Source organism: Brachypodium distachyon, chromosome 2 (genome assembly GCF_000005505.3).
Source record: "Brachypodium distachyon strain Bd21 chromosome 2, Brachypodium_distachyon_v3.0, whole genome shotgun sequence".
NCBI classification, from domain to species: Eukaryota; Viridiplantae; Streptophyta; class Magnoliopsida; order Poales; family Poaceae; genus Brachypodium; species Brachypodium distachyon.
Genome location: NC_016132.3, coordinates 25,615,353 through 25,638,230, shown reverse-complemented (window position 1 = coordinate 25,638,230; position 22,878 = coordinate 25,615,353). Strand labels below are relative to the sequence as shown.

At 43.0% G+C, this 22,878-nt stretch overlaps 2 protein-coding genes across 5 annotated transcripts; one reads left to right on the top strand and one right to left on the bottom strand.

Moving 5' to 3' along the window:
- The first annotated feature begins 7,178 nt into the window (after positions 1 to 7,178).
- LOC100842122 (histone-lysine N-methyltransferase, H3 lysine-9 specific SUVH4) lies at positions 7,179 to 21,123 on the top strand. 4 transcript variants are annotated; one of them, XM_024458204.1, is made up of 16 exons: positions 7,179 to 7,894; positions 8,016 to 8,084; positions 10,519 to 10,611; positions 10,730 to 10,804; positions 10,888 to 10,942; positions 11,088 to 11,197; positions 12,196 to 12,375; positions 13,888 to 13,986; positions 14,231 to 14,329; positions 15,149 to 15,198; positions 15,376 to 15,464; positions 15,811 to 16,012; positions 16,189 to 16,294; positions 16,388 to 16,570; positions 17,029 to 17,259; positions 20,799 to 21,123. In XM_024458204.1, the coding sequence occupies exons 5-16, from the start codon at positions 10,888 to 10,890 to the stop codon at positions 20,910 to 20,912; spliced, it is 1,518 nt and encodes a 505-aa protein (XP_024313972.1). In that variant the 5' UTR covers positions 7,179 to 7,894; positions 8,016 to 8,084; positions 10,519 to 10,611; positions 10,730 to 10,804; the 3' UTR covers positions 20,913 to 21,123. The 4 variants fall into 4 exon arrangements, with proteins under 4 accessions (XP_024313972.1, XP_014753874.1, XP_024313973.1 ...); XM_014898388.2 differs by having other exon boundaries at positions 7,979 to 8,084; XM_024458205.1 differs by having other exon boundaries at positions 7,179 to 7,945.
- A 365-nt stretch (positions 21,124 to 21,488) lies between these two features.
- On the bottom strand, positions 21,489 to 22,478 carry LOC100841826. The gene is made up of 2 exons (XM_003566253.4): positions 22,085 to 22,478; positions 21,489 to 21,994 (listed from the first exon to the last, which is right to left on the bottom strand). The coding sequence occupies exons 1-2, from the start codon at positions 22,448 to 22,450 to the stop codon at positions 21,719 to 21,721; spliced, it is 642 nt and encodes a 213-aa protein (XP_003566301.1). The 5' UTR covers positions 22,451 to 22,478; the 3' UTR covers positions 21,489 to 21,718.
- Positions 22,479 to 22,878: the final 400 nt, after the last annotated feature.

The window sequence follows — 22,878 nt, the reverse complement described above, 5'->3', positions numbered from 1 at the left end:
TAATATGCAACCTAACTCACAAAAAAACTAAAATTGCACATCAAAAGTTGTCATGGCAACCCCCCTTCCCCCACCCCATCTACACACGTATGCACAAAACATCTATTACACGACTAACAAAACAAAACTCAATTGCACACAAACACATCTTCAAAAAACAAGGCAAAATCCGCCACATGTGTTTGACAGGGATACTAGGTAGCAAGAAGAATAAAACAAAGCTCGTATCTATACCAATATATTAAATTGGAGTTGGTGGCGATTGTACGGACGTCGTCGCCGTACGTCACTTCACTAATCTATACCAATAAATTAAATTGGAGTTGGTGGTGATTGTACGGGCATCGTCGTCGTATGTCACTTCACCAAAATTATGGATATGCCACCACGCACGATTAAAAAACAGTCCGAACAAAAATCATGACCGACATCGACCCTTCAAGCCTGTTGTCGATGCCCATGGCACCCTTCCCCGACTTGCCTCCCCTGCCCACCGCCTCATCTCCCTAGCTCCCTCTTCCTCCGCCCCGCCACCTCCTCATCGTGTCCGTCGATGTCTTATTCCCACGTCAGCCACCTGACCGAGCTCTCACCGCATCGCCCCTCGCCGGCCTGTTCTGGCGTCACCTCCGCCTGCCGACCAACATCGCTCCTCCGGCGCACCGCACTCATGTCGCTCGCCGCCTGCTGTCGCCCCTTCTTTGTTTCCATCAACGAGCTCGTTCAGTCCCGTTCTTTCCTCTAGATCAAAAAAAACAGCCCCCCACGTACGCACACGCGATGCGCCTCCTCCATCCCTCCTGGATTAGATCGCATCCATCACCAAACCAACCTGCTCTCCTCGATCCTAAAACGGTAAGGGGCTAGAGGGGTCTTGCCGGGCATTAATGGCAACAGTTTTCAAAGGAAGATCAAGAGGATGCCAAACGAAGAATTTATGGACAAGATTGGTTCGTCAATCAGTGGGGATTAGTTTCCCAGTTTTAATTCGGAGAAAAACTACCAAATTGGTGGGATTCAAACCTGCGACGACATGGCTGCACCCGCATTTGCTATGTTCGTGGTCGTATGCCAGGAGGAAGATGAAGAGAAGCCTCGTGCTGGGTTGCGCAGGAGATGGGCCAGAGGGAGAAAGTCAGAGAGATGGGATGAGCTAAGATACCAGAGCATAGCCTCATGACAGTTAAACAAATGGTAATCGTTCTAGGCATGTGTGTTCATGAAACGTCAAACTTTAAAATTGGTATCTTAATACATTTCTCGTTGTTCCGTAGCAACGCACGGTTTTTTTTGCTAGTATTGATTACATTGGTTGTTGTTAAACGTTTGCTTCTACAAACTCTTGCTTTTCGTGGTCAGGACATGTCTTCTATCTCAAAATATAAGGGTAAGTTTCTCGATATGTTTGACTGGTACAAAAAGAAAGATCCAAAGTATGGGTGGGCGTTCGGTTAGACCGAGCCGATCGGTTCGGTTCTTCAAATTTTCGAAGAATTCGGTTTCTCAAAAAACGCTAACCGACCGGTTCCTCTCAAAGTTGCTGACCGAAAATTTGGTTCCGCGGAAGTTCGGTTCGGTTCTCAGTTTTAACCGAACAAAACCAAAATATGCAGTAGAGAGGAAACGTGCCTCCGTCGCTGCGGGCGTGCGGCCACCCTGCGCCGAGCGGTTGGAGAAGGGAGGACGACCGACGGCTGCGGTAGTCAGCATGGTGCCGCCAGCAGTTCCTGGAGTCGGCGTGGCACCAACGGCCGCCGCTCGCGGGGCCCGGGTGAAAGAGCATTCAGATCCCTAATGAGTTTTGGTGTTAATGACAACATAACATGTGGACTAATCGTGCACCAAGTGTTTTCAGATTTGATAACTAGTGTTGTGACACGATTCATCGCCCTCAAAAAGGAATGAAGCGTATTAGGTTTTACGCCTTTTTATTTTATTGAGTCGTAGAAAAATCCGTACTATAAAGAGAGAGTCCATTTGAGAAAGCTTTGAGTGAATCAACTTCACGTACACAAATGTACTAGATTGCACCCTCATAAAGCCTACACTACTACAAAAACAGTTATCAGTAACGGTCGAAAAAGTATATCAGTAACGGGCAGGCCGCCCGCCACTCACTTCTTGCCAGTGATGAGTTTATCATCAGTGACGGGCGGCCCACCTGTTACAGATGTCCACCCATCAGTGGCGGGCTGTCGAGCCGTTACTGATGTCGATCACATCAGTGGCGGTCAGCAGGTGAGCAACCGACAGTGATAGAAGTTTGGCCAAAAGAAAAAGGCCACAGGCCCGAATCTTCTATTCAATAATCACAAATCAAATAAATTAATCTAATCACAAACCAAACAAATTAATCTGATGAAGCAACAAATCCGCTGCGTACAGATCATGTATACAATCACAAATTTCTATACCAATAACAACAACCTAAATCAACAAATCAGCGGTGGCGGGAACCCACGGGCTTCGTCTCCTCGGTGGTGGCACCCTCGTTGACTACAAGGGAGAACAGAGGGGCAAGGGAGTGAGAAGGGAGCGAGGGAGAACAAAGGTGCAAGGGAGACAAGAGAGAGGGGAGAACGTACCGGCGGCCGGATCCGGCAGAGATGGCGGGGGCGGCCGGCACCGAAGGTGGCGCTCGCGCCCTCCTACGTGGCGGCGAAGGCCGGGATCCGAGGCGGCGAGAGAGAGAGAGGGAACGGGAGAGAGGGAACGAGAGAGAACGGGGGTGCCGGCCGTTGGCGGCGCGTGGAGGCAAGGGGCCGGGGCCAGCGTTGGGGCTCGCGGCGGACAGCGGAGGCTCGCTGCTGGCTGGCCGGGTTCACGGTGGGGACGAGCAAAAGAGAGACGGGGGAGAGAGAGCAAAGGGATAGCAGTGGGAGAGGGAGTTCGAGGAGAGAAATGAGGTGGTGGCGGTGGCAGTGGGAGAGAGTTAGGGACTGGGTGGGGATTTGGGTTAGCCTAGGGTTTTTTATAGCCGAAGGATTGAGTTGGGTCTTAGATGGGTTGGCCGGCCCAAGAAAAGGCATCAGTGGCGGGCATGAATTTATAGCCTGTCACTAATGAGGCCATACAAGATATTTTTTCTATTTTTCTGTTTCATATAATATATAAATATTTTGTATAACTAAATTGGTCTACAAGTTTATAATAATGTTCAAGTTTGTGTGAAAATTGGATAAAGGCCATTTGGAACCATATTAAGTGTACTTTCTTCACAAAATACCCCTTTTTTGCATTTCAAAAATAGAAAATGATTTTTTATAACCAAAAATTTGTATAACTCTTTGGCAATACTGTTTGTCATGACAAGATGCACTTTTATGCAAAAACGGATACATTATCATGAACTATGGCATAGAAATGGACAAAATTTCTGTCATTTGGCACAAACCATAAACTTGAAGTGTGGAAAATAACAAGTTTGTACTACATAGTTCATTTTTAAAATGCTAAGATATGATATTATTGTTCCATCATGTTAATCAAGAAAAAAAAAGACTTTAGCAAAAAGAATCACATTTTTCTGATTTTTTATGAATTAGTTATGATCATTTCAATCTTTAAGGGTCATCAGTGGCGGGTCTAGATTTAAAGCCCGCCACTGATGTGTGTTTTTGTGATTTTTGCATTTTTTTTTTACATTGAACCTTTAGTGACGGGCCTCCCGCGCCCATTACTAACGAGTGGTCATGAGTGACGGGCATTGGACGCCCGTTACTGATAAGGGGACATCAGTGACGGGCGAGGTAGGCCCGTGATTGATGATGGTCATTAGTGACGGGTGTGAAAGGCCCGTCACTGATGACTCGTCACATATGTACTGTTTTGTAGTAGTGTTAAACCCAGTTTTGAGTTGAGAGTTGTTTTACACCTGCTAAGTCTATTAGACAAATTCAGTTTTAGGCGGTACTATCGCTTAATTAGCCGGACGTTCCGGTGGCCGGAAGTTCTGCCCTGGTACTGGTCAGGTACTGAAACGCTACTGGAATCCTACTGCGTATAGCGGTAGGAGACCGGTAGCAGCGCAGAAGTTCTACCCCCTAGAACCCTGGTACTGGTGTAACTGAATTTAGTTGTAACGGTTGGATTTTGAAGGGGTATAGAAGGGGCTTCGTCCCCAACGAGTCAAGAAGCCTGAGTACACCCAGTTCATCCCCTTTCTCTCACTCAAGAACACCAAGAGTTTCAAATCTCGAGATCTCTCTCCCTAGTGCATCCCTCAAGGCAATACTTTGAGGAAGGGTTGAGAAGAGCTCGATCTAGGGTTTCACCAATTCAAAAGTTCATTCCCCTCGTTTTCCTTGGTGGATTTTGTTACCTTTGGGATTTTGGGATCCCTAGTCGACCATACCGATCTTTCACCGGGATGCCGGAGGTTGGTAGACGGGGAATCGGGAGAGGGAACGAATCGACGCGGAGCGAGAGGAATCGGGAACGTGATAGGAAGTGGGGAATCGGGAGATTAGCAATGGAGGTCGCACGTTGTGTCATTAAGGCCCAAGGAGTCGTGCGGTTGGAAGCGGATCAGCGGAGTGGGCTTGACGATGGGGTTTTCTACAAGGCCAGATGGGCTTAGTTAGATACTGTGGGCTGGGCCACTTACAATTTGGTTAGTTCGGGTATTTCGGTTAACCGAGGACAGTGACCGAACTGCCTGATAAAAGTTCGGTTTTTTAGATCTCAAACCCGAAATTTTGAACGGTTTTTCGGTTTCGGTCCAATCAGCTTCGGTTCTCGGTTTTTTGGTGATCGGTTTCAGTTTCTTGGTTTTTGTGCCCACCCTGAATCAGGAGGCAGGAAAGTTGCTTGGTGATTTAGGGTGTGTTCGGAAGTGGGCTAGCTTCCAGCTTTCCAGAAATCCACCATGGAGTAGTGCCGAACGCAAAAACTCCGCGAAGCTGGATCTGAGAAGCCCACCCAATTCTCTGTACAACACCTGTTTTGAAGATCCCCGGATTTGCAAAACGTGAAGCAGACTAAAATTACGGCCATATTGCCACCGTCGAGTGAAAAAAATGGTTCGTTTCCTCCCCTCCAGATTCCTTTTCCTATCCCGACCCCTTCCTCCCGACACGCTCCTCTCGATCCCCTTCCATCGTGCCCCCACCCACGTTCGTCGGCGTTCTCCTCCTTCCCCGTTCTCCGATGAGGTGGCTGTTTCGACTAGACATCCACCCCTGCCTCGACCCCGTACAGTCGCCTGTGTCGCCGCATCCAGATCGAACCGCGAGCAGGCCATCCGGTGGCCTCCTCTACTCCGTTCTCCACTGAGTAGATCCCCTGAGCTCGTCGCCCCATATGAGATCTCGGCCACTGGTCACCTACCTCGACCCGTACGCGTTTGGACTTGGAGTGCGGATGTGGAAGGACTCGTCCTTAGCAGGCCGGGCCAGCGAGAATTCGGCCCAACCGAAGTCAGGAGCAGCCAAACGTTTCGTGCTCCGATCAGGACGCGGGAGTCACTGCGGGAAGCTGGATCGCAAGAGTTTTGTGAAGATCGACCGTTACCGAACATGCCCTTAGGAGCGAACCATACTATGACTTCACATAAAATGCAATTGCAGCTGTGCAGAGCTTGTGCAGAAGAGAGTAGGAAAGCAATTATTGGTGATACTGAACATAGTAAATTGAGGAACAAGAGTGATAATTTGATGAATCATAGAATGATATGTCAACTGAGCGAGATGCATTTGTTAGCACTAAAGAGTCAGATCATAGAGTGATTTCAATGTTTCCGTTCGGTCAAAGGAATTTTACCTCATCCTAGAGGTTTGTTTTCAGAATCTGTATTCATTGCTGTCTGTTTTAATTATTGTTTTAGCACTGATTTTAAATTTCTTTCTTTTCTAGTCTAGAGATGTAATCATGTGATCCTCAAATCAATTAACCTTTTAATTTGGTACTCCCTGCGATCCATAAAAAGTGTCGCTCACTTAGCACAAAATTTATATTAACTTAGTATAAAATGGGTGACAATTTTTATGGATCGGAGGGTATCTTTTGTATCATCTATTATTTCATATGTTGTCTTTTGTTATGTATTACCCTAGTAGTTGAACCATTAAAAATTGTGTCCAAATTATTATCAACTGTCTTGGAACTTTTTTATTTCAAACTATTTTTGCCTGCGGCAGGAGCAACTCCTGGCTCTACCTTTCTTTGTAAACAGGAGAAGAAGAAAAAGGGAATGATTGGTTACTCCCGAGCACACCGCGCCTCGTTCTACAGTGAAGTGAGAGAAATTTTACGCCCGCACAGAGAGGGGTGGGGGGTGGGGAGCACGTCGTTTCCATGTGGCGGTGATAGCGATGGCACGAGAATGAGGTCGGCCGCCACACACTGCAGCCAATGAATGAGTGTGGCTGCCGCCATCTTCGAGCTGTACATGGTGCAGCAACATCGAGACAAGGCCCCACAAGGAGACGCGATATGGAGCCTTGACGTCGCGCCGCTGCCATGTGCGAGCTCCACATGTTCCGCAGTTGCTCCGCACATGGTCTGCCCCAGCACCAACGCCAGCACCTGCTCCGCCGCTGCCCTGCAACCCATCGTCGGCGCAGCTGCTAGACAAGTCGCTGCCCCGCCACCTCGGGGGCAGGGGGACGTGATGCACCAAGACGAGGCGGGTGATTGTGGGACCCAGGCTGCAATGGGGAAGCAATTTTATGTATTTGGGGGTACAAATCTCCATACAAATTGAATGGTGGTGGACAGAAGGAGCGGTGTGCTCGGGAGTAATAAAATCGGTAAAAATCTTCCGGATGGATTGAATGGAGGTTGTTAAGTAAAAAATATTTTTAGGACAAAATATTAAGAAAGGAAGATTCCTGATGGATAATTCATCCTCGTAGGGCAAAAATCACCAATCGAACGACAGAAGGAAGAAAATCTCTAATTTGCGTTTTTTTTCCTGGAGTTTGGGTGTATCCTACCGGAAGCCGGCCACCGCCCAGCTCAACGTAAATCCACACATCACTACATCAGCTCCGATCGACCTAACGTGGATCCGACCAAAACGTTCCGGACCATTTCTGCGTCGATGAAGAGAACGGCGGTGCCGAGCTGGCTGCACCACCGTTCGAGCCACAATATGCTGGAGGCCGTCTCCGAAAATCTCCCGTTATTTAAAAGGCATCCATAAATGCAAGGGTAGTCCGGTAAAATCTCCGACCCATCTTTCCCGCAAATGGTAAAAGTGCAGAGCCCCTTCACCGACCTGCCCTCCCTTCCTTTCTCGGCCCGTAATCTTGTCGTCTCGTGTCGTCTCTTCCTTTCTCTCCCAAAACCCACTCCACCTCGTCTCCCCACGCCGCCGCGGCGGAGTCGGGGGGCGCGTGGGCACGATCCAGCCGCCGCCATGGAGGTGTTGGGCGTCGCCGATTCTCCGTGCCGCCCGAGGAGCGCGCGATACGCGGAGAAGGGGTACCCCAACTACGCAGAGGAAGAGCCCGACCTCTGCGCTCCTGCCTCGCGTTGCCGTGCACGCAGCGCGCGGCACGCCGAGGACGGGCACCCCGACGGTCCCCGCAGGCACAAGAGGAACGAGGGATCCGTCGCGGTGAAGAATCCGGTGGCGCAAGACGGAAGGAAGAGGCGTGGTAGGCCTCCCAAGGAGTCGGCGACGGCAGTCGACATGGTCGTTCCGTTGCTTCGGGGCGACGAGGCGGTGCCGCTGGACGGGACTAAGAGGCGCAGGACGGTCGCCGCACCCATGGCCACGGCGATGACGGTGGGCAAGGTTTTTCCGCTGCCCAAGGACAACGAGGAGGTGGCGCCTGTGGATGGTGGGTCTGATGAGCACGAAGGTGCTGAAGGTAGCGGCAAGAGCTGGAGTTTGCGTGTGAAGGAGACGCTGCGGGCGTTCAGCAGCAACTACCTCCACTTTGTGCAGGTCGCCTTGATTACTTAATCTTCTCGTCGAAGAGATTTTTTCCGATCGGAGGTTCTTAAAATTTTGCTTCTCTGTTTCTTCCAGGCAGTGTGTTTATGGCCTGACATCGTTTGTGTCACAGGAGGAGCAACAAAGAGCATAGGCTATAAAGCAAGAACTGGACGAAGCGGCAAGGGCTCAAAAGCGTCAGGTGTGGCGGACATTTTGTGTTTCCTAAGATCAACTTACAGTTTGAGCGGTGAAACTGCTGTCTGTTTATTTGTGAAAGAATTATAATATGCATTGCTTCAGTTTTTTTTCCCACGTATTCAGTTAAGTAACCTCTCCTAATGTTGGATGCTGGATAGAAAGTAGTCCTGCAAACTGCAACCCTAATTATGATAGATTAAAAGGAAGCCTGGCAAGTTGCATTGCTTCGATCCCTTTTTTTGAAGATGGGTTGGTGGGAGATGGTGGCGGCTAATTATGGAGCGTGAGCAGACGGCACGTGCCGTGGATTTGCCTGACCGGTTGTGCCTAGTGCGGCCTCCGGATTTCGATGTTGGGCGGTGGTTTGCGGTTACGGCATACGGCCCTGATAATGGCCACCCCTCTTCATCAGGCTTGTAGGCATAGATTGGTGGCTTTGGGGTTGTTTGATCGTTGTATTTATTTTGTCAGGCTCGTTAATAAGGCAATAAAATGTGGTTGTCTGCATCATTTTGATGCAGAGGCCGCGGGTTTCTACCTCCTTTTCGTAAAAAAAAATCTGGAAAAGGAAGCACACTAGGTGCATGAACTCGCAGTTCCTGGTTTGTTTCCCAATGTCATGAACTCAAGATGCTATCTGATTGCACAAGTATATTCTGATACTGGTTATGTGTAATTTTATCATATTGTTGTTTGTATTGACAGGTCTTTTCCTTGACATGGTTTTTGGGTGCATCTGACTATTATTTTTATACTATTTTTTTTATCATGACAGATAGTTATGAGCGTTTGAAAACAGCTTTTGAAAACATGCTTTATTCAATTTAATGGATTGTGTCGTGTGGTTTGTGCTGATGGCTTTTCCTTCTGAAAAATGGCAGGAGCTCTGCCTTTTCCATTAGCAAGAGGTGAAATGAAATAGACTCAACAAAATTGTTTACTACGTAGATGGCCGACTTAACCCAGTCTCTGAGAGCTGGGATTAGTTGCAAATACTTAAATCTCACGAATTCTGAATCTGTATGATCGCCATTTTATTAACATGCTCCTTGATCCTTTATTCAGTCTATGGACCTAGTAGGGATGCAAACGGGATCCCGCGAAAGTCCCGCTTCTAGTTCATTTTTCAAATCTTCTATTTAAATTTTTTCAGAATTTGAATAAGAGATTTGAGAATTGAACTAGAAGCGGGACTTTCGCGGGATCCCGTTTGCACCCTTAGGACCTACTAGGCTTTGTTGTTGAAAGGTTCTTTGGTTTTAAATGGCTTATTAGACATTTTGTAAATCTCAAAACCTAATTATAATATACTAATTGTACCCTAGTGCATCTGTGGTATATGAAGGTGCGTGATCTTGTGGTTGTTATTTCAGCACATCTTCTTAATATGAGACGGAGGGAACATGTCAGATGATCTTATTTGTATATGACCTTGTGTACACCTTGATTCCTAATCATACTGTGCTCGTAATAGCAATTGTACATATGGGGATTATAGTGTGTTGAACTCATAGATCACTTGTTTGTTTCCTTTGTCTCAATGATACGCAGGACCTTCACCTGCATGCCATTGGCACATCCAATGGCATTCTTTCAAAATAAACTTTGAAGTGACAGGGTTCCAACTTTCCTTATCTTTATACCTCCAAAAACATAACAAGAATAGCATAGTTGTAGCCTCTATGCATATTTGAGGAGTTTATATCTTAATTTTCTGCTTCTTTCCTGTCTAAGGGGACCATCTAGAGTGCAGACAATTGGAAATTATGGAAATTCCAGTCACTTATTGTGCCCCAACATAAAAGTGCAATTGCAATCGGTGCAATTATAGCAAATTCAAAACTAAAAGAAGTGCAATTTCGCAAAAGAGAGTGCAATTGCAACAAATACAGAAGTGCAGCTGCACAAAAAAGAGTGCAAGTACAACAAATAGAAAACTAAAATACTAAAACAAAATATAAAAATAAATATCAAAAATAAAAAAGTAACCGAAACTTCACAAAAATAGTTGAAAACACCATTGAACAAAAAAGTAGCTGAAACATCAAAACAATTCAGGTGCCCGCATTTTTTCAATTCCATTTAACTTGATCATGTGTTTGTTCAGAATGTGCCATGTGTAACTTAACAAACTTTGTACTGTTATTCATGCTATTAAATATTTCCACTTAACTATTTTTGTATGCATCGATTTTTGTTTCATACTAGTGGCACCCTTATCATGATATACCAATCTAGTAACTAAGCATATTAATCGCTAGTTCTTATAAATGCTTATTGGTTTCCATTTTACGCGAGCTCTTCATTCTAAACCGTGCTTATAACCATGATATAGCTAGAGTTTTATTTCGCACACATAATTTACTTTTAATAAGTGGGTCTGTTGATGAGTTTTTGCAAACATATGTTTGATTTCATCACTTGTGGAAATGTAGATTCTGAGTAAATATGGTAAAACCAATACTTCAGCCAAGCAACAGATCAAGAGAGGGTCAAAGAAAGGAAATGCTAGGGGTTGCAAACGAAAGGTTGAAAAATATAAAACCTCAAAGTATTTCCATATGTTTGATTCCTTCCAATTTTGTAATTTGATACTGATCTCCTGTATGATTTCCTAAATTTCTTTCCCTATTGTGAATATGAAAGTCTATCAAAGATGACAAAGGCTTCCAAGCGGTCAAACGGGCATCAAAACGCCCTGATCTGAAAGCATTAACAAAGGTATGTTCTTGTCGATGGTCCTTCCAAAATTATGTTAACTGAGTAATATTGCAAATTTATGTGAACCCTGTAAAATAAAACAGATGCAAGCAACTAATGCCGTACTTTATCCAGAGAAGAGGATGGGGCATCTTCCTAGTTAGTCTTTGTTCATTTTTAAGGAGAAAGTCTTGTCAGAAAATCTGCATACTTTCTAACTCACAATTCTTATCGGGTCATCTGCATACTTTCTTACTCTTTATAGAAGTAACAAGATGAAGTTGTTGATTGTCTGCTTTCTTAGGGGTGGATGTCGGTGATCAGTTCTACTCACGTGCTGAGATGGTTGCTATAGGTCTACATGGCCATTGGATGAATGGTATAGATTATATGGGTACGAAATACCAAGATGAGGTAAGGCTAGTACAATGGATATTTAAAGTTCAGCTGATAACACAATGCTTTCACTGTTTGTAAATGGGAACACATAGGCTAACCTTGCCCCACGACGGGCTTAAGTTGCCACCCCCACAGAACTAAAGTTGCCACTTCTACTCCACTAGAGTTGCCCGTAGAACATGGCGCGATTGCAGCCACATCGTCCCGATCGGACGATGAGCAGAGTGTTCGCTCCAGGAGACAGAAGGGCAAATGTTCTCTCCTTAGGAATTCTGTTTGTAAATACATGACTTCCTAGAACCATGCAGTCAAACATTTCTATCTTTCACTATTAATGTATACAATGAAATATTTATATCGGTAAAGTAAAAATAGTACTCCCTCTGTCCAGAAATAAGTGACTTGGATTTGTATAGATTCTTATACAAATCCATTTCTGGACGGAGGGAGTATAATTTTCTACTAACATATACATGCCAAAATTAACAATCAAATATAAATGTCAAAACTCTTTAAATATCTAAAACATCATATATTTATGAAGGCAAAATATTGGGTGAAAACCACCCCTATGGTGCAAACTCCATAGAAACCATGTTTAGAAGTTTCAAAAAACTCCTACAGAAATAGCATATGTTGGTGTGATGTTCTACAAGCCTCCAAAGTTTCAAATCAATACTCAGTTGAATTTGGGAGGAATTACAAGGAGAAATATACAGATGGATAGTGCCAAACTGTGAAGAACCACTATTCATGCTGATTTGTTTTCCTGCTACTGAACACAATTGAGTTTGGACTTGAAATTTTACACATATACTCTAGAACATCACACCAACATATGCTATTTATTGAGTTTGGACTTGAAATTTTACACATATACTCTAAAACATCACTTCCCAACATACGCATTTTTTTTTGAATTTTTTGAACTTTTGAGCAAGTTAATGCTAAGTTTCTTTTAGTTAGCAAGATTTGTTAGCAAGATTTTTAGTAGCTGTTTTATGATTAAACAGGCAGGGTATCAGGGTTTAATTTTCCCACTTGCCACCTGCATTGTAATGTCGGGGGCATATGAAGATGATTTGGACAATGCTGACGAAATTATTTACACCGGTGAAGGAGGGAACAATCTGCTTGGCAACTGTCACCAGGGGGCTGAACAAACATTGGTTCGTGGAAACTTGGCACTGATGGTGAGTTCTCGTGGTTGCTTTTGATGTTATATGTTTGTAACCCATCTTGTTGTTTTGGATTTGTCTTTTTTTTTTGCCTTTGTGTATTCTAGAGCCACAGTCGAAATAAATGTACCTTGTCTTATTGCTGTCTTTATCCGTAAAATGTTAAATTTGTTTAGATCTCGTGGCTACGCCGAATCTTAGAGTCCGCTGAACTTTTGCATCACTAAGTTAAGAAGTAGCTTCTCCTTTTCCTTTTTGATGTCACTGATTACTTCTCTTCCAAACTTGGATAGTTATCTCCTAGTTCTACTAAAAGCTGGATATTATCTATCGCAGTCTTTTTTTTTAAACAATGAGCTCCTCCCATCGATTTCCATTAGAGAAACCGCCCCAGTTATCAAAGTATTACAACACAGCAACCAAAAGAAAGGTACTGCAAAATGGAAAACAAGTCTCTGAACTTCACAAGTGCACAGCAGAACACATGAAGTATAGCACCAGCTACAGAAATATGCTCCAGCAAGGACAGAACTCCCTCAGCTTGCAATTCATCTCCCCATCAGAGCCCATCCCTGTCGGCGAGAGAACGCTTCATTCATGGCCTGTCTGATCATCGTGCTCCCTGCCTCCAGCTTTCGTCTGTTTGTTTCGATCTGCAGGAGAGCCCAAGAGTTCAGATGACTGCAAAGACTGAAGATCATCGTTGCCGGATCTTCTGGGAATTGTTGCCTGAAGCAAGCATTGTTTCTTGTCTTCCAGATTGTCCAAATCACTGCAGCCGCACCACTAAGTGCAAGCTTACGATGGACAGATGAGAAGGAAGATCCCCAGGCTCCTAGTATATCACTAATGGAGCTAGGGATCCTTCTAAGACCTAAGGCACACCCAACCACTTGCCACACAAACCTGGCAATAGGGCAATTGCACAGGAGGTGATCCACAGTCTCAGCAGCAGTGCAGAAATAACACTGAGCATTGCCAGACCAACCTCTTCTGAGCAAGTTATCTTTGGTTAGAATACTATTTCTAACAGCCAGCCAGGTGAAGATTTTTATCTTGAGAGGGATCTTCAGGTCCCACACTCCCCTGTAATCTACCAGAGCTCCAGCTTTCAGATGCAAGTAAAGAGATCTAACTGAGAATTGTCCAGACTTGCATATCTTCCATCTCACAGTGTCAGGTTCAGGGGACAGAACAGTCTTCTCCATCAGCTCAACAATCTCCTGCCAGCACTCTTCAGTTTCTCCATATAGAGTTCTTCTGAACTTGATTATGTCCATCCCTTTGTCTTTCACCTCTTTGACAGTCACATGTTTTGTAAAAGTCAGGTTATATAGCCTGGAATACTGTCTAGCAAGTGACTGTTGCCCAGCCCATACATCTTCCCAGAATTGAGTTTTGGCCCCATCTCCATTATCTATTGCAGTCACCAGTTCTCTTTGGAAATCTACTTCTCTTGACTTTTTTTCTTCATATTGTTTAACCTTTTCTGCTGGCCCTCAAGTGACATAATTTACCATTCTGCAGAACAGCAAGGATAATGGCAATCCTATACGGGTTGTTTGTGGCCATATTGAAAAGAGAAGCTACACTGGAAAAGTTTACACCTATGATGGACTTTACAAGGTTTGAAGTTGCACTTCAAACTGCCACTCAATGTGATCTTATTTTGAAATATATGCACATCTATTCAAAGATTTGTTACATTAACTTACGAAACTAGTCTGAAGTAAATTAAGTATTGCATCACTGAATAGTTGATGTAAATTTTGCATCTTGTCATAGATATCTTAACCTTTGCTTCTAAAACTAAACATGGCTCATTGTTTCACCTTGAGTAACTTTTCTTATGACTACTAATGTTACATAGGTAGTAGATTGCTTGTCAGAGAAAGGAGTGCGGGGGCATTTGGTGTTCAAATTTAAATTGAAGCGTATTGAAGGCCAACCACCTTTGACAACTTCTCAGGTAGACTTTACTAGCTGAGGCTAATTTCAGCTTTCTTATTTCCATAATCTTTGTATTCTTCTTCTTCTTGCAGTGTAAGAGCACTTGTATCAACATTACAATCTGCTGTGTGTTGACTGGACCAGGGTTCAAGAACCTAGTTGTAATTAGATGTCCAGTTCTGGCTGGGTTTTAGCTGAATCGCTTTAGAAATTTACTCCATGTGTTATGAAATATCACGCAAAAAAGGGTAAAGAAAACTGGAGAAATACGAGTTGACCACACTCTGAACTACTCCCTCCGTTCCATAATTCTTGTCTCAAATTTGCCCAAAAATGGATGTATCTATTCATAAAAAACGTCTAGATACATGTAATATTTCGACAAGAATTATGGAACGGAGGGAGTAGTTGGCATCTGGGAACTGTCTGGTTTTTGTAAAACAAGATGGTGCCCTTCTTTTGTACTGTGTTTTCAGAACCCTGGATTGCACTTTTGGTTTTTGTTTTCCTTTATTACTATTTGTATGTTTCGCAGGCAAAACTTAATGATTTGCATGGATGATATTCTGCAAAAATAAATAAATAAATATCTAGATTGCTGTTGTATGAATTAATCTTTCGGTTTAATTATTCAGCAATTCTTCTAGAACTTCATGCTGCTGGACTATATGCTAGTTAGGAGGATATTATCCTTAAATCACATAATATGACTCTCTTGACTAACTGCCTGTTGTGCTTATGCTTTAAAACCTATATGTGTGGCCACTGATTTGTGTTCCACTTAGTTTGCTTTGATCCTTATGCTTGTCTTTAGTATTTTATAAACACATATGTGCAGGTGCTGTTTACTCGTGGAGGTATTCACATGCCTATTTCTAAATTACCCAGGTATGTAGCTCATGAACTGGGCATATCTATTTCATTGTCTTCGATCTTACACTTAATATATAATTTTATATATCCCCTGCAAAAATACTTAATACTGTTGTGTTTTGTGTTCACATCTTTAGGTTGCCCCTTTTTTCTCTCAGAGTCTTACTATTTATCTTTGCGTTTGTCTGATAGGTTGGTTTGTCCGGACATCTCATGTGGGCAGGAGAACCTTCCAATTCCTGTTACAAATTTAGTTGATAATCCTCCTGTTGCCCCATCTGGTAAGTTCAAACTTCCACCGTCCATTTTAATTGCTCCCTCCGATCCTAAATTCTTGTCGTGGTTTTAGTACAAATTTGAACTAAAACTACGACAAGAATTTAGTATTGAAGGGAGTAGCTGTCATGTCCATTGTTTTACCTGTACTCATGTAATTTTGGTTCCTACTCTGCTTCTTATCCTAGAGGATTGCTAATCGTTTTTGATGTTTGGAGTTAGCAGATTTATTTACCCTTTTTTACGCAATTTTAAGTTTTGGCAATGAGCATTCTTCTGCTCTTACAGAATATTGAGCAAGTACACTTTCATGGTTCATTTTTTCTGCCCCATGCCATGCATACTTTGTAGGCTTTGTGTACTCGAAGTCACTACAGATTCCAGAAGATATCAAGATGCCAGCTGACAGTATTGGCTGCAATTGCAAAGGAGATTGTTCTAGCTCTGCACACTGCTTATGTGCTGATCACAATGGTTCTGATCTACCTTATGTGTCCAGACAAAGGAAAGTGAGTGCTAAGAATCTGGATTCTACACATAAGAATGTTGGAAGGTAAATTTTGCTTTGAAGGTCATAGAATTTTTTAATGTCAAAAACATGTTTATGCTAATACTTACCAACAATGGGGTGGTTGTGGCACTTCAAGTTTCAAGGAATAAAGAACAACGTTTATCATCATGCACACTTCTGTGGCTACAACTATTCTTAATCATTTGCTTAATCTTTAGGTTAGTGGAGCCCAAAGCAGTTGTGTTCGAGTGTGGTCCTAACTGTAGCTGCCAATGCAGCTGTGTAAACAGAACGTCCCAGCACGGATTGCAGTATCGCCTGGAGGTAGAACTTTGTTTAGACTCCAATTTTGTATCATCTGATATCCTTGTAGTTGCCAGTTGGCACATACATTAAGGAATCAAACCGTGAATTCAGGTATTTAAGACAGTATCAAAAGGTTGGGGGGTAAGGACACGGGATACCATTCTTCCGGGATCTCTGATCTGTGAATACACTGGGGTGTTGAGAAGGAATGCGGAAGTTGAAGGATTGCTAGAGAACAATTACTTATTTGATATAGACTGCGTTCAGACCATTAAAGGCCTCGATGGAAGGGAGGTATTGGAATTTTTTTTTCCTCTTCTATTTTTCTGGTTTCAACTTTGGAGGTGGCATTGTTATATGCTCTATTTGGTGTTATCCCTCTTAGTTATAATAAAATCAAGGATGCATTACTGTGGTACACTACTTCCAATTCTCAATGTTAAAAGGGCATCATGAAACTGATCTTATCATGACTAAGGGGATGTTCTCTCATTCAGTAGCACAAAACACATGTCTTTGAGTAGTATAATTGGTTTCAGTATATTGGCCTTTTATTTGCATTGTTGCTGGAACATTTGATATGTTCATCTTTGGTGAACAAGTACGTCGACTTATTTGCACAAATGAAGCCGCATGCTTTAAAATAGTGTACTACATTGTCCTCCACCTGAAACTACCATTTTCTTAACTTGTGTATAGCATCTTAACTCTTAACACATAAGTACCATGTTATTTATTTATTTTTTCTACAGCAAAGGCCTGGCTCGGAACTGCATATGGCATCTCTTCATGAAAAGCATGACCCAGAGACTAATCAAGTCCCAGAGTATTGCATCGATGCTGGTTCAGTTGGCAACGTTGCAAGATTCATAAATCATAGCTGCCAACCTAACCTTTTCATACAATGCGTATTGAGCTCACATAGAGATATCAAGCTAGCAAAAGTTATGCTTTTTGCAGCTGATACCATACCTCCTCTTCAGGTGAGTCTTCAACTCTTCATGACAAAAAATAAACAAATGCAGTTCTTTCTTCAAAGCAAAAGTCTGTAAAATGTTACTCCCTCCGATCCATAATAAGTGTCTCAGGGTTAGTACAACTTTGTACTCCCTCCGATCCTAAATTCTTGTCATGGTTTTAGTTCAAATTTAGGATCGGAGGAAATTCTAAGTTAGTACAAAATTCGAGACACTTATTATGGATCGGAGTAGCCATGAAATTCAGTAAGATAGTTGAATTAATAACTGTTGAAGCTTTGTTCACTTATTTGGCCTGTTAGGTGCATTAGTTAATTAGTAATTCATTCATTCATTTTCCCACGTACATGTTTACTACTCAACCATGTTTTCGCTGGTAATGTTAAGAAAACTGATGTTCTCTTACTCGTCACATGTGCTGTTATTATACTAATGAACTGGCAGTGTGACCCATGCATTTGCGTGGCTAGATTTAATTCATAATTTAGTTTACTATTTTTTTTTCAGAATTTGGTCCATAGTCAACTACTATTCAGAATATTAGAAAATTAAGCTAAATGTACAACTTGTGGACATATAATTGCACTTCCATAAAAACTTTCATGTTGACGTATTTTACACTATTTGGTTCTGTCACTTGCCCATTAATTTAAGGCAATGAAACTATTGGTATATTTTTTAAAAAATTGCAAACTATTCTTGACAAGTCAGTACTCATCATAGGTTGTTCTTTTTACTTCAATTGTAAGATTTGCGTGATTGCAGTCCGACGGTATATCGATATTTAATTTTTACAAAGTGAGACACCAAAGTGCGACCTTCAAGGATCGAACTCTTGTGGGCTGCCAGTATACCTCGCTAGCTGACCACCGAAGCTATGCTTGGTTCTCGTTTTAGCACATTTAGAATATCATGTTACAAATCTAGCATGATTTATTGCTCACAGTTTTTTTTCCGCTAAAACATTCTCCGACCCTTACCATATAATCTTTCATTCCAATCTGCCTCTTCTTTTTGGTTCTAGTAATTATCAGCTATGCGAGTGCCTGTCAATCTGCCATGCTTTTCTTGTCTAGCGCCCTTTGCTCGTCTGTGTTCTAGTCTAATCAACATGTTTCCTGATATGTAAAATCATTGCATCAAATATTCTTACTCTTATCCCACTGGTAGAAGCGGCATAAACATGTTGATGATTTGTTTTCTTCAAAAGGGAGAAGTGGGGAAGACCCATGGCCTCTGCAATGGTTGATGCACATAGCCATATAGAACATATACATGTTTAAGTATCTAATATATGTTGTTACATTGACATTCGTTCTTGTACACTGCGTATAGAACACATCAAATTGCTAGATGCAATTTAACTTTTATTCCGCATTGTAGAATGCACGATTACATATCTATCATTCCAACATAAGTTTAGTTAAAATTTGCACACCAAGCCTAATTTTTTTCTCTTCTGAAAGTAGTTTCTAAACTATTTTCTTTTCTTTCCCTTAGCAAAATATAAATTGTATGGCAGCAAAACAACATAAATAGAAATTAGTATTACAGATCTGAGTCATGCATGGTAGGAAAAACATGAAAGGTTGGATTATAGAAGTCAAGAATAAATGCTATGAGCATTACGAAGATAAATTAACTTACGAGCAGTTCTGCTCCCGATTTGGACATATAGTTGTTTGTAGTGTGTGTGCATAACTGCATATATTCCAGGCAGCAGTGGCCCCTTGTTGCATAAACTCTGCTTGGCGAGCTGATGGTTGAAACCACCAGTAAATTGACGTCTACCATGGTGCAAGCTAGGCTAAACTGAACACTGCTCCATTCATAATCTTTACTCTTAAAAAACACTCAATTGCTGGTGACGGTCCGTCACACATTAGGCTCACCACTTGTTGATTTGGCACAAATCAGAACAAATATGGATTATAAGATCTAAGATAATAGTACAACATTTCTCTTTAAAAAAATTCAGTCCGTAGCAATGCACGGGCTTTGTGCTAGTGCTAATCTAATATTTCAATGGCTCCATGGATTAGTATAAGCCATCCGAGAGACTTCATAGGGCTCGCCGGTAGGGTACGACGCTTAACTCAATTGATTTAAAGCATGAGCTAATACTGTTGCACTGATTCCATAAGTCAATTGGATATGTGTTTGTATCAGAACTCTGTCAACCGGGAACCATACGGTGCATGCAAAATATACTAATTTAGTTGAGGAACTACACGTGTTTCAATCTACCTAATTTATTAGATACAATCTCAACCGTTATAATTAGGACCCACGGTGATTTAAAGGTGCAGATTATTTAGTCTATGTGGACGAATGTGGTGGCTTCTTGTCCTCCTGTTTTAATTATATATTTCCTCTGATCCTAAATTGTTGACTCAAATTTGCTCAAATATGGATGTATCTATTCTTAAAAAGCGTCTAGATGCATGTAATATTTCGACAATAATTTAGGATCGGAGGGAGTAATAGATTGCTATATCTTCTGTGTAAAAGATACAATATCCTGAAAAGATTGGGCAGAGGAGGTGGCTGCGGCGGCAATAGTTGCTGGGGGTAGGGTAGGGGCTCTGGCCCCATGGGCAAGATAGAAGACTTGTTCTTCTGTTTCTTGCTTGATCAATTCCTCATTGAGGGTCCTCTCTATATAGAGGCCTAACAACCCAATCCCAGTAACAAATCATAGAACTTATCTGTAATTGGCTCTGGCCCAAGCTAAAGGATATCTTCCTAGTTTAATGATAAACTACCTAACCGAGGGATTTGGGATCTTACCCCATAATTGGGGGCTGCCATGGTGGGCCCCATACCTAACAGTACGATTGTTGAATCATGTCTTTATTACTCAATTATTTGGCGAATTCGTTATTTTGTAATTCATTCGTTTTCTATTTTTGTTTACGGGAAACTGTTGGGGAGGCTCAAATAGTATAAATATATAAATAACAAGTCATGACTACAAATGTACAAGCATGCCAAGCCAGACCACACAAGAAAACATTCATTTACAGTATAATTTTAGTAATTCATTTAGTTAGTAATTCATTCATTTTCTCAAGTTACATTTACTGCTCAACCAAGTTTTTGCTCAATCATGTTAAGAAAATTGTATTGCTCTTGCTCAATTTTGATAATTGCAATCTACCTTACTAAAGAGTTTCTACCTCTGTTGTAAAAGATGAACGTCTTAAGGTGATCATGAGTTTATGATCACTGCTCTTGTAATAATGTGTTCGACTCAAATTTAGGATATCACTTCCATATTGCTGACCTAGATATATTTAGATACACTAATAACACTACTGACCAAAATTGGATGGTTATATGTTGTATAACTTTTTCCGAAAACGGGGGCGAGTAAACCTGGCCTCTGCATCGGTTGAAAGTGTCCAACAAGTCTCTTGTTACAGCAAAAACAAAATAAAAAAAGAACTCAAGAAAGGATACAACAGTACAAGTGTATTATATGAATTGGTTTTCCTTCTATTTCACCTGCCTATGGATTGCTAACTTGCCTGTGCTTGTTGCAGGAACTATCGTATGACTACGGATATCCCCTGAACAGTGTCGTTGATATACATGGCACTGTTGTCAAGTTGGCTTGCCACTGTGGCGCCTCTGACTGCCGAAAGCGGTTATATTAGGTTCTTTAACAGTGTCATGGTGCTTGTGAGGAAACTCTTAACGTACTCTTAATTATTATGCTTCGTAGGAAGCCATGTCGTGTGGCATAAGGAAACTAACCATGGTGAAACTTCTCATTTTGTGTAGCTTGCTGCAATATTTAGCTGACATTCAGCCCTTAACATTACAATATACATTTCTGGCATTTCTGTTTTCCTATGCATTTTCGTATTTACTGTTTGCATTTTTTAAGTGTGTGATATCTGTGATAGTTTTCTTTGCTTGACATGTTTATGACTAGCCCATAAGAAGAAAGCCTGATGTCCTGTTGTTTGATACAAGCAGGAATACTTTTTACAAGTAATGTGGACTTACAAGTTCAACATATTTTATTTTACCTACGTGAACAGTTTTTATAACTGTCCAAAGCATTTTAATTAAGGAGACGTGTGGATATTTTGAAATAGTTTATTTTTCTGTCAATTGAACCATAAGCTTTTACACTTCTGTTTTGTGCATTATTATTTCAGTTTTGAATTTTCAACATTAGTGCCATTTTGGTTCCAGTTATGTGCCATCTCCTTTGTGCTCCAAAATGGCAATCAGGAACATAGTGTCAGAATTTTACTACCAATGATGGTGTGCATTTCGCAGCCGAATCAAAGACAAAAGTGGAAGAGAAGACCAGCAGACCAAGACACAGATGAAAACAAACACAAAAGGCTGAAAGGCACCAAATGCCCAGTTTCTTTTTGACATAGATTAATTCTAGAGCGGGCGCACGATTACATTCTGAAGAGAAATCCGCAGGGCACGAGCTGACAATCTACACGAGGTGAGCTGTTTCTCCCTCGCCGGTCTTGGGCAACCGGGCGCCGGTCGTCATGGCGTTCCCCTCAACGTTGCTGACTGCCTTGGTCACGACATCCAGGAACTGGCTCAGCACCGGGTCTTGGACCGGCCTGGTGGCCCGCACGCAGTAAACCTTGTCGATGCCGACCTGCTCCAAGCCACCGGCGCGCGGACCCTCCGTCCACCGCACCGTGAAACGGCACGCGCACAGCTCCTCCCCGTCCACGGTTTCGTGCTTTGCTGCCGTTACCTGGATTTTAGTCGGCGCTTAATAAATGTATGAAGCATGTGTAACGAACGTATAGTGAGGGCAGCGAAACGGAAAGAAGGACGGACGTACGGAGTCGAGGACGGCGTCGTAGAACTTGAGTTCGCCGACGACGATATCGCAGCCGACGCAGAGCCGCGCGCCGGGGCGGAGGTCGCGGCAGCGGGCGCCCTCGAGGGCGGTGCTTACCGCGCGGAACCTGGCGCGGAGAGCGGCCACGTCGCGCGGCGAGGCGAGGTCGCCGCCGGCCGCGGGCGGGTCGTACCACTCGTCGGTCGCCTCGAGGAACTCCTCGTACATGACGCGCAGCGAGCCCTCCTGCAGCGCCAGGCGCACGCTGTACCACGAGCCGTCGGACTTGGCGCGGTACTCCAGGCCCGGCGGCCGGCGGCGCGGCGTCGGCGGGGCGCGGGTCTTCCGTTTCCGCGCCGTGGGCATTGCCGCGACGTACACTGGGAATGGCGGCGCTTCGGGAGGCGAGAGGCTGAGTCGCGCCGACACAGGAGCGAGGGTTTTTTAAAACACCGGAAGAAAGATGATGAGGTGGGGCGGGCCGCGGCAGCTGTGGCTTAGCTAATTGCTGCGCGTACTGGTATGGTATACAGCTGTTGCCCGATGTACTGCTATGAAATATTAACACTTGCCATGTTTGGATAAAAAAAAAACTACGAATAACATTTCGGGTTCAGAGATACTATCTCACCACTTGCCATGTTTAGTATTACAGTATACGTGACGTATTTTTATCGGATATAAACGAAGAAGGCTTCCAGATTGAGAAAGAAGGCAAGAAGACGGTAGATCTTTGTTAGCCACACATTGTCAAACTTTGCCATACATGGGATCAGTTAGATACATTACACTTT

Excerpts from the sequence above, each read along its gene's own strand:
- LOC100841826 (XM_003566253.4), bottom strand. The coding sequence starts at position 22,450 with ATGCCCACGGCGCGGAAACGGAAGACCCGCGCCCCGCCGACGCCGCGC. Across the intron at positions 21,995-22,084 it reads ACGACGCCGTCCTCGACTCC|GTAACGGCAGCAAAGCACGA; the intron begins GTACGTCCGTCC and ends ACTAAAATCCAG.
- LOC100842122 (XM_024458204.1), top strand. The coding sequence starts at position 10,888 with ATGCAAGCAACTAATGCCGTACTTTATCCAGAGAAGAGGATGGGGCAT. Across the intron at positions 13,987-14,230 it reads CCTATGATGGACTTTACAAG|GTAGTAGATTGCTTGTCAGA; the intron begins GTTTGAAGTTGC and ends AATGTTACATAG. Across the intron at positions 17,260-20,798 it reads ATACCATACCTCCTCTTCAG|GAACTATCGTATGACTACGG; the intron begins GTGAGTCTTCAA and ends TGCTTGTTGCAG.